The 14,324-nt window shown below is 38.3% G+C and overlaps 1 protein-coding gene across 2 annotated transcripts in view; it reads right to left on the bottom strand.

Annotated features, from left to right (window-relative positions):
• Positions 1 to 14,324, bottom strand: part of CDK19 (cyclin dependent kinase 19) — a 165,653-nt gene that overhangs the window by 19,752 nt on the left and 131,577 nt on the right. For both annotated transcript variants that reach the window (XM_028104148.2, XM_028104150.2), the window contains 2 exons: positions 6,090 to 6,147; positions 602 to 733 (listed from right to left, as the gene is read on the bottom strand). In XM_028104148.2, coding sequence (XP_027959949.1) covers positions 602 to 733; positions 6,090 to 6,147 — 190 coding nt within the window. The remainder of the gene's footprint in view (positions 1 to 601; positions 734 to 6,089; positions 6,148 to 14,324) is intronic.

Raw genomic sequence — 14,324 nt, 5'->3', positions numbered from 1 at the left:
GTGATCAGGTAGCAAAGTCTCTGCTGTCTCCGTTCAGGAGCAGACTTGAAATCCTGCAGAGGGTGTGTTTGGAACAGCTAATCCACCCAGGCCCTATTTCCTACTGTGATGGAGAAACCGCCATCCTGATAACAGTAATGGCAGGAGACAGAAAGTAGTCACATTATTTCTGGTAGAGGAAAGGACTGACTGACCGACTTTTCCCCAGATAGAAGGGGCTCTCTTCCACACCACACTCTGCCTGCTTTCTGTTGTTCTTTTTGTGGAAAAAACAATTCTAAACCTCTCTCCAGGTCTTCTGATCGATGGTAGGTAAGTGCAAAATAAAATTTGCACATTATCATTTCCATAGCAACTCAACGGGATCTGATAACTCGATTCCCTAAAAGAAAATGCTTTCTTCTTTTTAAAAAACCATATTATCCTATAAAGTGAAAAATCCTGATCTACCAGAATATAATATCTAGGAATATAGAAGACAATAGGACTTTTACAAAGAGATATAAAAGTGGTTTTTACAAAGCAGCTTCATTATTATTATACCATTTGGTATTTATGATAATTCGATGCTATGACAGTAAATCATTTTAGACTAACTTACCAATGGCCTTTGTATAATGCCTTGCACCAAGCAGAAGTTCGGGAGCCCGATACCAAAAAGTCACAACTACTGGATCCAAATCTGCCAGTGGCTTTAGAGGAGAATTGAATAATCTGGCAAAACCCATGTCAGCTAAAAAAAAAAAAATGAAATAAATTAATATATAGCTCAGTTTGGCATGCTACTAGAACCATGCAAGGTTGATGACAATAGCCACTAGCCTTATAAAGCAATCCTTTTCCTCCCTTTTCAACCAGGGGTCTGCACCAGGCACCAGATTCCCCCTTCTGAGGTAGATATTATTACTGTGCCTATTTTACTGATAAAGAAACTGAGGCTTAAAGATATTGACTTGCCCAAGGTCATAGAGCTAGTAAACACAGGTCATAATTAGAATCCAGGTCTGACTTCCGACCCCTGGCTTTCAGAAACATTGTAATAATCTTAAATGTGTACAAAATTGAATAGTCTAAAAGTTTCCATGATTAATTATGGCCTCTGTATGCCTATGCATCTAAAAACTGATACATCTTACTTTGGTGTGAGCTGAACTTGGCTCATGGACACATGAGAGCCAATCTGTACACATTTCTTCCCAATTCTGGGTTCAGTGATGTCATGTTGATGACTTGAAATTGGCTATGACTAGGGAATATCTGCATCATGATAAACAGCAAATGCTACAAATTGGAGCTTTGTCACCCCAGAGAGTCACTGTTGTATAATTACCAGCACATCATAAACATGCTTCCAAGGACATGTAAGAGATTATTTATTATAATTTGTTATATTTCATGATTTAACAAAGGTCTATACCAAAGCTAAGTGATTTAAATCTTAGAGGTGTATGCGAGTAGTAAAAAGAATAGTTATTACTATAATAAGTTCCCGGAGACTATCTAATTTTCTTAAGATTTCATAAATAACAAATGCCTTTTATCTATCAAGCACTTTAGAGTTTACAGATGATTTTCACATATATCATCTATCATTTCATCTAATCCTCATATGAATGCTGGTTTAGTAAGTATTTTGTTCCCCACCTCTGAGATGAAGAATGTAAAGCCCATGGCAGCTAAATGACTTGCCCAAGGTCATAGGGATAGGAAGGAAAAATGCCAGTATTCAAACAAACCATGTTATAATTTAGCAGCTATATTCTGAATCATTGATCTAACATCCAATAGAGATACTCCCATGTCACAAAGATAAAATCGCGAGAATGAAAACCCTCTATAACTTGAAATATATGATATACACAGTATATTTTGATTGTATAAGGGATAATGTACATTATGTAATAGTAACTAAGGTTTCAACTCTAGAGAATTATTTAATCTAAAATTAACATGCTATGATATAATATACATTAAAATTTTAATTTACAGCGATTTTTGTTTCTTTGGAGCTTGAATAATTTACAAGATTTTCTGAGAATGCTTTGGAGAACACAGGTCATAAAAAATAAAGCTATCCAAGGAAGCCTGTGTATGCTTACTCTTTCTTAACTAAATTTCCCTAGAGCAAACAAAAACATTCAAAATCATTCTACCAATACTATGCCTACTTCAAAGCACTGTTTTATGTATTTAATAGATGCTGATTGTTAAGTAATATGATGAGTAAAAGGCAAAGTAATATGATGCAATGCTGTTTCACCCATTGAAAAGCATGTTATTTTTAAGTAAAAGCTAAAGCCAGTATTTCTCCCCTTATTCTCTACCTTCTTAGTTTTATATAAGCCTCATCTATTCACTGTCAGATGACATCAAGTCAAAATCAAGTCCAAAGGAAACAATAAACATTCTTAAAAATAATTCCTGTCTATTGTTTGAATTTTAAAGGAGTTTCAAATCCTTCCTCAAATAATCAGTACTTCAGACGTAAGGTAACTAGCTTAATTACTAACAGTTGTTTTCCTAAAATTAGATATGAGTGAAATTGTTCGATTCAATGGACTGCAGTAATAAAATCCTGGTGGGAGTGCTAATTAGATAGTATCAAAGGACAGAGACAAGCAGAAAAAGGCAGTGTCTACCACCAAGGAACTTACACAAAGGGGAGGTGACAAAATACACGAAGTAGATAAAAACAAAAAAGGGTAAGGGCTGGGCTGTAAGGCTAAAGGAGAGTTGCCAGTGGCTTCTACTAGACTCGACGTCCTTTGAGGGGAGGGCTTATGTCTCCTTCCTGGCTTTAACTGGAACAGTGTTTGGTAAACCTCTGTAGCACTGAACTAAATTGAACATGGGACTTGAGCTGTAGTTCTGAAGGGTGAATCACTGTGAACAGTAAATGGGACAAGCAAGCACTTCAGGGAAGGCCTGAAGTCTTTAGGCTGCTGGGGCAGGGGAGGAGGCTCAGGTGCAGCAAAGTCACGATGCATTTTCCATTTGCGCTTTTCTTTTCACTCAAAAAAGGACTGTATTAAAGTGTTAAGCATAGGCATCCAAGCATTACTAATTTTTAAAAAGTGATGTGCTATTAAAACAAAATTCAAAAGCAATTTTAAAAACTAGATTGTTTCACTAGACTATTGGTATTGCTTATTGCTTATTTTAACCCTGATTTTGCCCCTAATCTTGGATAGAATTACAATCCTAAAACTTTTTTTTCCCCCCATTGGAAAGGAATTTGAGTTTTATTCAGGAGGCTGGTCCCCCAATCCTAAAACTCTTAACAGGAGGGCAACGAACGGGCCTGGCCGGAATACAGAATTTATGCTGAGGGTACTAGAGATATCTGGGAGTGGTGAGAAGAAAGTAAGTGTGGGTGACCAGGATAAACGTGATGACTGGTACAAACAAGGGAGAGCATGGGATGGTGATGAGGGATTTGGTTTGAAACAATGGAGGAGAGGTTGCCAGCAACAAATAAAAGTAAAGATTTCAGCTAGGGTGAGAAAAGAGAATCTGAGATTCAGATCGTAATATGATTTTTATAGAATCCATGATTTTAAGGCCACGACTTATCAGTTCCTTAAAGGAAAAATTATAGAGGGGCGCCTGGGTGGGTCAGTCGTTAAGCGTCTGCCTTCGGCTAAGGTCATGATCCCAGGGTCCTGGGATCGAGCCCCGCATCAGGCTCCCTGCTCAGTGGGAAGTCTGCTTCTCCCTCTCCCACTCCCCCTGCTTGTGTTCCCTCTCTCGCTGTGTCTCTCTCTGTCAAATAAATCAATACAATCTTTAAAAAAAAAGAAAGAAAGAAAGAATTATAGAGGGAGGCCATGCCCCAAGCCAGTGCCTAGGAGATCTTGAAACAAAAGGCTAATAGGAGTAAAAGCCAATAATGAATAAAATGCAGAAGAAAGAGCAAAAGTGGTAAATAGAAAAATAGAATTCTGTGATGCCATATAAGGGAAAAGACAGTCCTGAAGTCAGACTGGTCAGAGGAAGGAATGACTAAGGCAATAAAGGAAAACGGTGACTAACTATGGGCCACTGGCTCTGCTGAGACGGAGGTCATAGGTGACTGACTGTTGGGAGAGCAATTTCCATAGAGGGATGGAATTAGAGGACAGATTCTAACAAATGAGGGTGGGTGGAACCCGTGGGTGAACACTGTGTGTTCTAGAAGTAGAGGAACAAGGGGGGGGGGGGGATGAACACATGGTAAAGAAAACACAATGGATATGAGAAGATTTATTCTAGAATTCGGAAGAGGGTTATGAATGTTGAAAGGTGAAGAGGAGAAACCCGGGAAGCGGAGAGTGGAGACACAGCAGTGTGAGAGCTTAAGTACAGCAGGAAGATATTTATTTTTTGTTTTTCTGTGTTTTTTTAATTTTTTATTGTTATGTTAGTCACCATACAGTACATCATTAGTTTTTGATGTAGTGTTCCATGTTTCATTGTTTGCATATAACACCCAGCGCTCCATGCAGTATGTGCCCTCTTTAATATACCCATCACCGGGCTAACCCATCCCCTGACCCCCCCTCCCCTCTAGAACCCTCAGTTTGTTTCTCAGAGTCCATAGTCTCTCATGATTCATCTCCCACTCCGATTTCCCCCCCTTCATTCTTCCCCTCCCAGCAGGAAGATATTTAGAAGCTGGGGGTGGGACGGGCACCAGACTGGACTCAGGAGGGGAGAGTCACTCTTGGTCGTAGACCCTCTCAAAGGCAGCGCTGTGCTGACAGAAAGTGGTCGGTGAGGGTACAGCAGACGGCTTTGATATGGCTGGGCAGCAACACTTGTAGGGAAAGAGACTCCGGACGGGGAACTCAAGTCCTCCCTCGGAGCAGCTGCGTAAGTTGCAACCTCTCTAAAGCCTCCTTGCTCACATCCCACCGGGCATGGTGCTCGAGTAAAGGAAGTGAGGAAATGTGTGATGGCATTTACCACTGGGACACTGAACTGTCTCTGTCACTGTCCCTCACAGGGAGGGCTACCCATCACTACCATTTCCCTGTCACCAATGTCTAGCAAAAGGTAGGACCTCAACTGCCTACAAGAAAATGTGTGAGCGTAAAACAGGAGCAAGTGAGGAGTGTTGGAAAGGGGGTGGGAAGAGGGAAGCAAGGAATGCAGCTACCTGGTTCTTAGAAACCATCAACAATATTTTTTTAGGGCTCTGAATCTCAGTAAACTCAGCGTAGAGGTTTAAAGACGGGAAGATGGTTTAAAACAGCTTCTTCCGGAACTGGGCTAGCAAACTAATTGAAGAAGGAGAAAACCAGGCAGGAGGCAGGCTCAGTCGTAGTAGGACAGAACGGATGGGTAGCTGGTCAAGTTAGCACAATTTTGCATCACCCTTAGTATGATATATTCTAACAGCAAAGAAAGCAGGTTGATGAAACAAAATTTCTTTTAAAATCCTTCTAAAAACCATCAAACATTTAACAAATGTAATTTCTACTACAAAAAATGACAATAAAGCATTTCTTTAGCTCATTTTCTTCCCCAATATGCCATGGGTATAGATGATGCCAATTTCTTTTAGAACAACCTTCAGGGTTGCAAAGGAAATTTTAATATACAGATAGGATTCCTGCTGGTGCCTTAACCTAAGACTACCAAGTAAGAGAGTCTATAAACATGTATTCATTTGGAAAAAATATGTTGGTACCTGGCATAGGCATGCAGGGGGCGGGGGACAGGTATCCGGGAAGATGTGTGTATTAGGTCAGGTGGGAGAGAGGCATTCAGGGAAAGAACATTGGTGAAGCAGAGATAAAAGCAAGACTTAGCAGATTATGTTTAGGGTAACTGTGTAGGACAGTAATCATGGCATAAGTACATGCTTGGGTACGGTATGGGAATAAAGTTTTTGGGCTGGCTTGCCTCAGTTTAGAATCACAGAACCTTCTTTCGGGAATAAACCTAAGGAGTTTTATAAACTATCTATCTACACTCCCCAATATATTTCCTAAAAATATGATGAGGAAGTCATTTGAAAATTAGCTACTTAAGAGTCTTAAAAAGGGGATACCACCTTTGCAGTCACTTCAGTTTCTTAATAAATTATTTTAGAAATAATTACCTACCTATTTTGACTCTCCCCCTTTCAGGACCTTCTCCCATTACTAGGATATTTGCTGGTTTCTAGAAATAAAAATAGAGCATTCAAATTACTATGTTTATTCTTTTGACATGCTCTAAAATGGAAAGAAGTTCTTAAAATATGAAAATATCACTTCTGTATTTGCATCAAAACCATAAGAGAATATTAAGCACCTTCTATATAAGAGCATTTGACATACTTGAAGTTAGCACTAAACTCCTATAAACATCTTTGCTGTGAAAACATTTTCAAAATTATATCATACAAGTAATTATAAAGAAATTGAAGCTATCATTTTTGTTTACCCCACAGAAGTAACAAGTAATAATAATTTTTTTTAAAACCTGCACATATTATAAACTGTCCACTTGCTGCCCACAACAAAGAGTTTTTGGGGTTGAAAATTTTTATGTTAAATTTCCAACCACAACATCATTGCCTCCATTTAAATGAATCAAATGGAATATTCCTTGCTCAATATGTCTAAACTACTATAGGAAAACATGATCAACATTCAACAGACTCCATTAAAATCCACATGCATTTTCAGCTATAGTTCACGCAAAAGTGAGAAATTCCAAATAGGGGGCACATGGGTGGCTCAGTCATTAAGCCTCTGCCTTTGGCTCAGGTCACGATCCCAGGGTCCTGGGATCGAGCCCTGCATTGGGCTCCCTGCTCCGCAGGAAGCCTGCTTCTCCCTCTCCCACTCCCTCAGCTTGTGTTCCCTCTCTTGCTGTGTCTCTCTCTGTGAAAGAAAGAAAGAAAGAAAGAAAGACAGACAGACAGACAGAAAGAAAGAAAGAAACAAAGACAGAAAGAAACAAAGACAGAAAGAAAGACAGAAAGACAGAAAGACAGAAAGAAAGAAAGAAAGAAAGAAAGAAAGAAAGAAAGAAAGAAAGAAAGACAGAAAGACAGAAAGACAGAAAGACAGAAAGAAAGAAGAAAGACAGACAGAAAGAAAGAAAGAAAGAAAGAAAGAAAGAAAGAAAGAAAGAAAGAAAAGAAAGAAAAGAAAGAAAAGAAAGAGAGAGAAACTAACTCCAAATAGAATTTCAAGATGTAGGAAAATAAAAACCAAGGCTAATACAGAGCTATATAAAGAAAAGAATAAGCTGCAAATGTATCTGCTGTTTTTTTAGTCATCCTCATTTGTAGATATTTAGAAACAGAGGAACTGTGGAAACAGGCTTTTGGGCAAATCAGTCTCCTCTGTAAACTATCTAGGGAGAAAATTTACGATTCATTTATTCAATCAATGAATATATTTTTAGCATCTTCTAGGGGCAAAAAACATATTAACAATAAAGAGGAAGCACAAGCGCCTGATGAACCAAATTCCTAACCTCCAGATGCTCATTATATAAATAGAAATAAAAAACAGGAGCTTTGTATCTTAAAAGCTAATGCCATTTATGAGTTACAGAGAGGAGCGAGGTCTTGGGTTAGAGGTTAAACCAGATTACTTTTAGATCCCTTCCAATTTGCTGGCTCTTTTTGAAGTTTCGATGAAAACAGTAAGCCTTTAAAAAGAAAAAAACAGTTCAAAGGAGGAAGTGATTAACCAGAGTTTCCACTGTTGAGGGAAATATTCATTGGATGTGAGGGCAAGGGTGGTGTCCATTATCCAGATCCTGAAAAATGAACAGGAACTAGCATGGTGGAGTAGAAGGGCAACAGAACAACAGGAGGTGAAAAAGGCTATGAATGAGCTAGGCTTAGGAGACAGTAACCTAGACAGAACTCTGGACAGAAACCAGAGGACTCATGTTGGGGGTAGTAAAGTGCACCTAGACTCAGGATAGTCTTAAATGCCAGGTGAAGTCATCTGACCTTTATATGACAGGCCGTGAGATGATAGGAGAGGGGGCAGTAGCAGAACTAGGCTCTGTCCAAGGTCTTCTCCACTGAAAGAGGGGATGGTATGGAGCTGAGTAACCCTGTGAAGGAGAAATTAACAGGACTCTGTGACTAGTTGGAAGTCAGAAGACTAAGACAAAGGGTGATAAAAATTTCAACAAGGTTTTGAGTTTCTGTAACTGGAAGAATGATGGTATCTTTATTATGAAAAAGTTATGAGAGGTCCTGGTTAGGAAGGGGGAATAATGTGAGATGCCCAAGTCCCACTAGCCAGGGGAATGGAAATAGGAAGATTTGGATTTGAAAGTCATTGTCACTGGAGTATGATGACTGAAGAAGACAGGAGACAAAATTAGTTTATCACAGCCAAAAGAGAAAATAGCATTAGACGAAACCCAGACCTGCAAGGGTTCAAGTTTGACAACAATTTATCAATGATCCATTATAGATAAAACACTGTACTGCAGACTTTCTGGAAAGAAAGAAAAATAAAACTTGAAGCTCTTGACTTCAAAGAGCTTTCAAATCTAGTAAGGAAAGACAGACAAACTGCTTTTTGGAATATTAAGCAGGTTATGAAAAGCACCAAAATAAACCAAAAGAAAGTAGAAGTAAAAAGATAACGGTAAGGGCAGAAATCTATGAATGGGACAGTATTTATGAAGCCTCTAGGACAACTACTCCAAGAGAAGAGAAGGTACAAATAAACATTACAAATTACAAGAATGACCATAAAAACAGGTTAAAAGGATAAAAGAACCCCACAAAGAACTTTATATTGATTAATTTAAAAATGTATACAAAATAGACAAAGTCAAGAAAATGTAACCAACAAATTGACTCAAAATGAATTAGAAAAGCTTAAGAAACCAATATGTGCTAAATAAATTGAAAGTTAAAAATCTTCCTACCAAGAAAACACTGGACCTCAAATCATCACAAAAGCAAGTTCTCCAAATTTTCAATGAACAGACTTCAATCTTATTCAAACACTTGCAGAGAATAGAAAAAGAGGGAATGCTCCCAATACATTCTAGAAGGCCAGTATAATCTTGGTAGCAAACCCAAAGTATGAGAAAGAAAAATTTCAGGCCAACCTCATGAATATAGATACAAAAATACTCATGAATATAGATGCAAAAATATTAAACAAAATTATTATTAAGTCAAAAGCCATTAACAGGAATTCCAGGATGGCTTAACATGAGAAAGCCTATATATGTCCATCACCATATTAACATATTAAAAAAGAAAGATGACATAATTATGTTGATAGAGACTGAAAAAGCAGCGGATACAACTTAACAGCCATTCTATGATAAAATCTCTCAGCAAGTCAGACTAGAAAAGTACCTCCTTAAACTGATAATGGGTATGTATCAAAAACTAAGAAGTAACATGGGAAGCAGTCCCTTTAAAATCAGGACTAATGCGGCGCCTGGGTGGCTCAGTCGGTTAAGCGTCCGCCTTTGGCTCAGGTCATGATCCCAGGGTCCTAGGATTGAGCCCCACATCGGGCTCCCTAAGCGGAGCCTGCCTCTCCCTCTCCTCCCCGCTTGTGCTCTCTGTCACTATCTCTGACTCTCTCACTCAAATAAATAAATAAAATCTTTAAAAAAAGTATCAGAACTAATGCAGGGATACCCACCATTACCACTTCTAAAATCAACATGGCACTGTTAAGTCTAGTGCTATAAAACAATAATTAAAGGGATATGGATTGGAAAGGCGGAAACAAAATTATTGTTCATTGCAGATGATGTAATTATTTACATAAAAACCCAAAGTATTTACAGACAAATTATTAGCAATAGTGAAAGAGTTTCGTAGGATGTTTGCCTAACCGAAAAATATGAAAAAGTCAACCGTATTTCTACATAACAGCAAAAAAAAAAAAGTAGGTAATAAAATTTTTCAAAGGCAGCATTTCCATAGCAATAAAAAAAAAACTATTAAGGCACCTAATAATAAATACATTATGACAGTTACTAAGTCCTAAATAAATTAAGGGGCCATGTTGATAGATAAGAGGACTCTATATATAAAGATACCAATTTTCCTCATACTTATCTATAAATTCAATGCAACTTCAATCAAACTTCCATCAAAGTTTTGTGTGTGTGTGTGCATGTAAACCTGCTGATTTTAAAATGTATGTGGAAAATAAAATAAAATAAAATAAAATGTACATGGAAGAGCAAAGACCTAAAGATGGCCAAGATACTCATGAAGTGCTAAGGGTAGGGGATGAGGAGATGCATCTGACTCAAAACAGGACATCACAATTTATTTTAAAGCCATAGTAATTAAGACAGTGTGATACTGTTACAGAGAGAGACAAATGGATCAATGGAATAGAATGGAGAGCCCAGAAAGACCCATGATACTGGGAGAAGAGGAACTTCAGGTCAGTGGAGAAAAGAGGAACCATTCACTAAATGGTGTTGGCACAACAGGTCATCCAAATGAGAAAAAAAATAAAATAAAATGAATGCTCACCTCATACCATACACACAATTTCAGGCAGATTAAGGATTTAAACATGCAAACCTTTAAAACTGGGGGTGGGGGGTAGGGAGAATGTAGAGAATGTATTTCTGACTCTCAGGTAGGAAAGAATTTCTTAAACAAGATTTAAAAAAATCAGAAAAGAAAAGACTGATAAATCTGGCTATTATTAAAAATAACTTTCAATCATCAAAAATAAAGAAAATAAAAAGACAAAGCACAAACCAGCAGAAGTATTTGCAATATACATCAGTAACGAAGACTTTGTATCCAGAATAAAGAACTCCCACAAATCAATATAAAAACAACCTAAGAGAAAAATGGGTAAAATGTCCAAACAGGCATTTGACAAAAGAAGAAACATTTAACCACCAAGCATATGTAGATGCTCAACCTCATCAATAATGGGGGAAATGCAATTAAAAATCACAGTGAGATACCATTTTACACCTAGTATATTGGTTAAAAGTTAAGAACTGTTGAGTAGGAAGCAGGTCAGGGGGAATTCCAATACACTGTTGGTAAGAGAATAACTTGGTACAACTTCTTTGGAAAACAATTTGGCATCATCTTGCAAACCTGAACAATTACATACCCTTTGACTCAGTAATTCCATTTTTAGACACACCAGAGAATGTTCATAGTAGCATAGGTTGTAATACAAAAAAAATCTGTGGACACAACCCAAATTCCTAGCTAACAGAAAAATGGAGAAATTAATTTTGGTAGAATCACACAATGAATTTTAAAATAGCAGTGAAAATTTTGGAGTTACTAATAAAGGTAAAAAAAAAGTTTGAATCTTAGAAGCATTATGTTGAGTAAAAAAAGCAAGTTTAGAAGACTATATACAGCAGAATGCCATTTTCATAAACCTTAAAATCAAGCAAAGCTAAAGAATATACTGTTTAGGCACACAAACAAATGTGATAAACCTATTTTTTAAAAGGAGTGAATAATGGATTCAAAATTTAGGAATATTTGTTACTTCTTGAGGAGGCAGGACAATGGGATGGAGGGCAGGAAGCATAAATAGAAGCAAGCTATCAGTAATGTTCCAGTTACTGGGATAAGTGACAGGCTCTGGACTGTTATGCTTTGTACAGTACATAATTTTCCAAATACTCTTTTGTACATATCATATATTAAGATGATGATAATAAAGACAAAAAACAAAGCGGGGGGGGGCGCCTGGGTGGCTCAGTCGGTTAAGCGTCTGCCTTCGGCTCAGGTCATGATCCCAGGGTCCTGGGATCGAGCCCCGCATCGGGCTCCCTGCTGGGTGGGAAGCCTGTTTCTCCCTCTCCCACTCCCCCTGCTTGTGCTCCCTCTCTCGCTGTCTCTCTGTCAAATAAATAAAATCTTAAAACAACAACAACAACAACAAAGCGAGGCATGGGGATACGCATTGCTGGGAGGGTGTCATTTTCAACAGTAATAAGCACTATTTTAAATTGCTCAGAGAATGCCTCCTTTTGAGAAGGTAACTTTTGGGATAAGACCTGAATAAAGTAAAGAAATAAGCTGCTGGAATCAAAGGGAAGAGCAGTCTAGGCAAAGGGAAGGGGAAGCTGAAAGGTTTGAGGCAGGAGCTCGCCTGGTGAGCTGAAACTTGCTAGGGAGAACAGTCGGCATCAGGAAGCACAGAATAAGGCGCTGTTGACACCACAGAAGGAAAGTCAACAGAGGGCTTACTTGCTGTTCCCAATGGTTCTGCTTTGGGCACAAGTCATTTGAGTACCAGAATTGGGTAAGTTCTTGAGCACTGTCTGGCCTGCGCTCTGAGAGTAGGGTGAGGGCTCCCGAAAGATTTGCAGAAGGGCAAGGCCATGGTGTAGAGCAATGAGGAGAAGCCATGGTGAGCTAGCAGGCTGGTTAACTGGACAAGGAGCGAAAAGGTCAATGTGGCTGGAGTCAATGAGACAGGAAGAGAGGTGGTACAGGAGAAGCAGTGGAGAGGTAAAGTAAAGCTGGCGGGGGGCCATCAATCACACAGAATGATGTAGGAACTTGGAAAGACTAGGTTTTACATGACTAGATTAGCATCATTTTATTATATATTATCTTTCTGTCTTACCCATAATTTTTATAGGTTATACGAGATGGATTTTGTCATTTTTGCCGAATCTCTGATAGAAGGATATGGAGAGACTATCATTTTGTACAACATTATATATTTCTATAATGTTTGACTTTGTATTTTTTGGTATGGTTTCTCATTAGAGAAATAGTATTTTTTAATAAAAAATAAATAACGCTGAGAGAAATAAAAGGTGTTTAGAAGAAAATGAGCCTAATGAAACACCCTATGAAGGAGCAGCCACAGTAAGAAAACAGCATAGGATTCTAGAAGCTAAGAGACCTTAAAAAGGATGAGGTGGCCTTTAGGTGCAACAGAATGAAAGATGGGAAGAGGCAACTTCTGTCCATTTACAGAAGCCAGACACAGTAAATGAGACCCAAATAAGTAGAAAGAAGGTAAGGGCAGAATTAGAGATACTATTAAAGATCTTAGTGAGAATAGACTCTCTGGGATATAACAATTCTTGAGGCGCCTGCCTGGCTCAGTCAGATGCGCATGCAACTCTTGATCTTGGGGTCATGAGTTTGAGCCCTATGTTGGGTATAAAGTTACTTAAATTAATAAAATTTAAAAAACAATTCTTAAAAATTATCAAATAAACCACCTTACATACTCCTTGCTACATTATTTGTAATTCCTAAATTTTGAGCTTAAACCCTTTCAAAATAAATCTGTAAGATAAAAACACAAAAGTATGTGACATGGGAGCACAGTTGCTTCACATAAGAAATGAAAATAGACTATGAGCCTTTGAATGGGAGAAAAGCAGGAAGCTGGTCTCAGATCACTGTTAGCTAACTCTCAGAAGTTTCTGCAGTCATGCTCTGTAGAAACAGAATATGAACACCACAACGGAATGAGGTTACAGAGGGAGAGAGAGAAAAGAGGATTCTAGCTGGTACTGAAGTTTGTAAGGAATACCTTTTATCTAAGATACTTGAAGCCTATGGAAGCTCTAAGTGTGGGGTCCCCCTGTAGAGCCTGAGTTGAGGGCAGAGGCAGTGACGTGGTTTGGGGAGCAGTGGCTATAAGCTCTTTTGTACAACCTAAGATAGGAACCCAGGGCTTGGACAGTATCCACAGAGAAGGGCTCCTGTAGTCAAGTTAAGATCTAGAATTGCACAGGAAGTCATTTTTAAATACACACCCCTTAGCTGGGATTACATGTCCCCCCGCCCAGAACAAGTAAATAAATGTCCAGGTCACAAGATATGTGATGTTTCAAAATAACAATGATAACAACAAAACAAATGTTCTAAGCACCATTAAAATGCATTTACATTTTCAAAGCATTATTATATCAATCATTTCCTTTCCCTTAAACGGAAATACTCAAGGGCCTATAGGTCTGGGGCAAGTCTCAGAACTCCACCTGATCCTCAAGATTCTAAACCAAGTCATATTTACAGATATTATGCTTAGTTTTCAAAAAACTAACTTTAACAGTGATTACTTTAAGTGGAAGTATATGCTTTAAAAAAAAAAATTAAGGCAACTGCAGCTCATGCACACACACCCACACCTGAAAAAACGAAGAGAGGGCACCAAAATTGTTCTGACCTACTTACATCCCAATTAGCACGGACTATGCTTTACTAAAACTCCTCTTACTGAGAACACAAAATGCCAGCTGTGAAAGAAAGTGATACTGCTGGGTTTGCACACTTCTGTTACCATAGAAACAGCAGAGATGGCAGGCGCTGGATGCCTCGCATTTAAGTTATCAGCAATAAAATCGGACAGACAAACCAAGGCTGCAGGGTT

This window comes from Eumetopias jubatus, unplaced genomic scaffold, assembly GCF_037043125.1.
Source record: "Eumetopias jubatus isolate StellerSeaLion01/CBP00866 unplaced genomic scaffold, mEumJub1_p1.0 scaffold_6, whole genome shotgun sequence".
NCBI lineage: Eukaryota > Metazoa > Chordata > Mammalia > Carnivora > Otariidae > Eumetopias > Eumetopias jubatus.
This window is presented reverse-complemented; position numbering and strand designations above follow the sequence as displayed.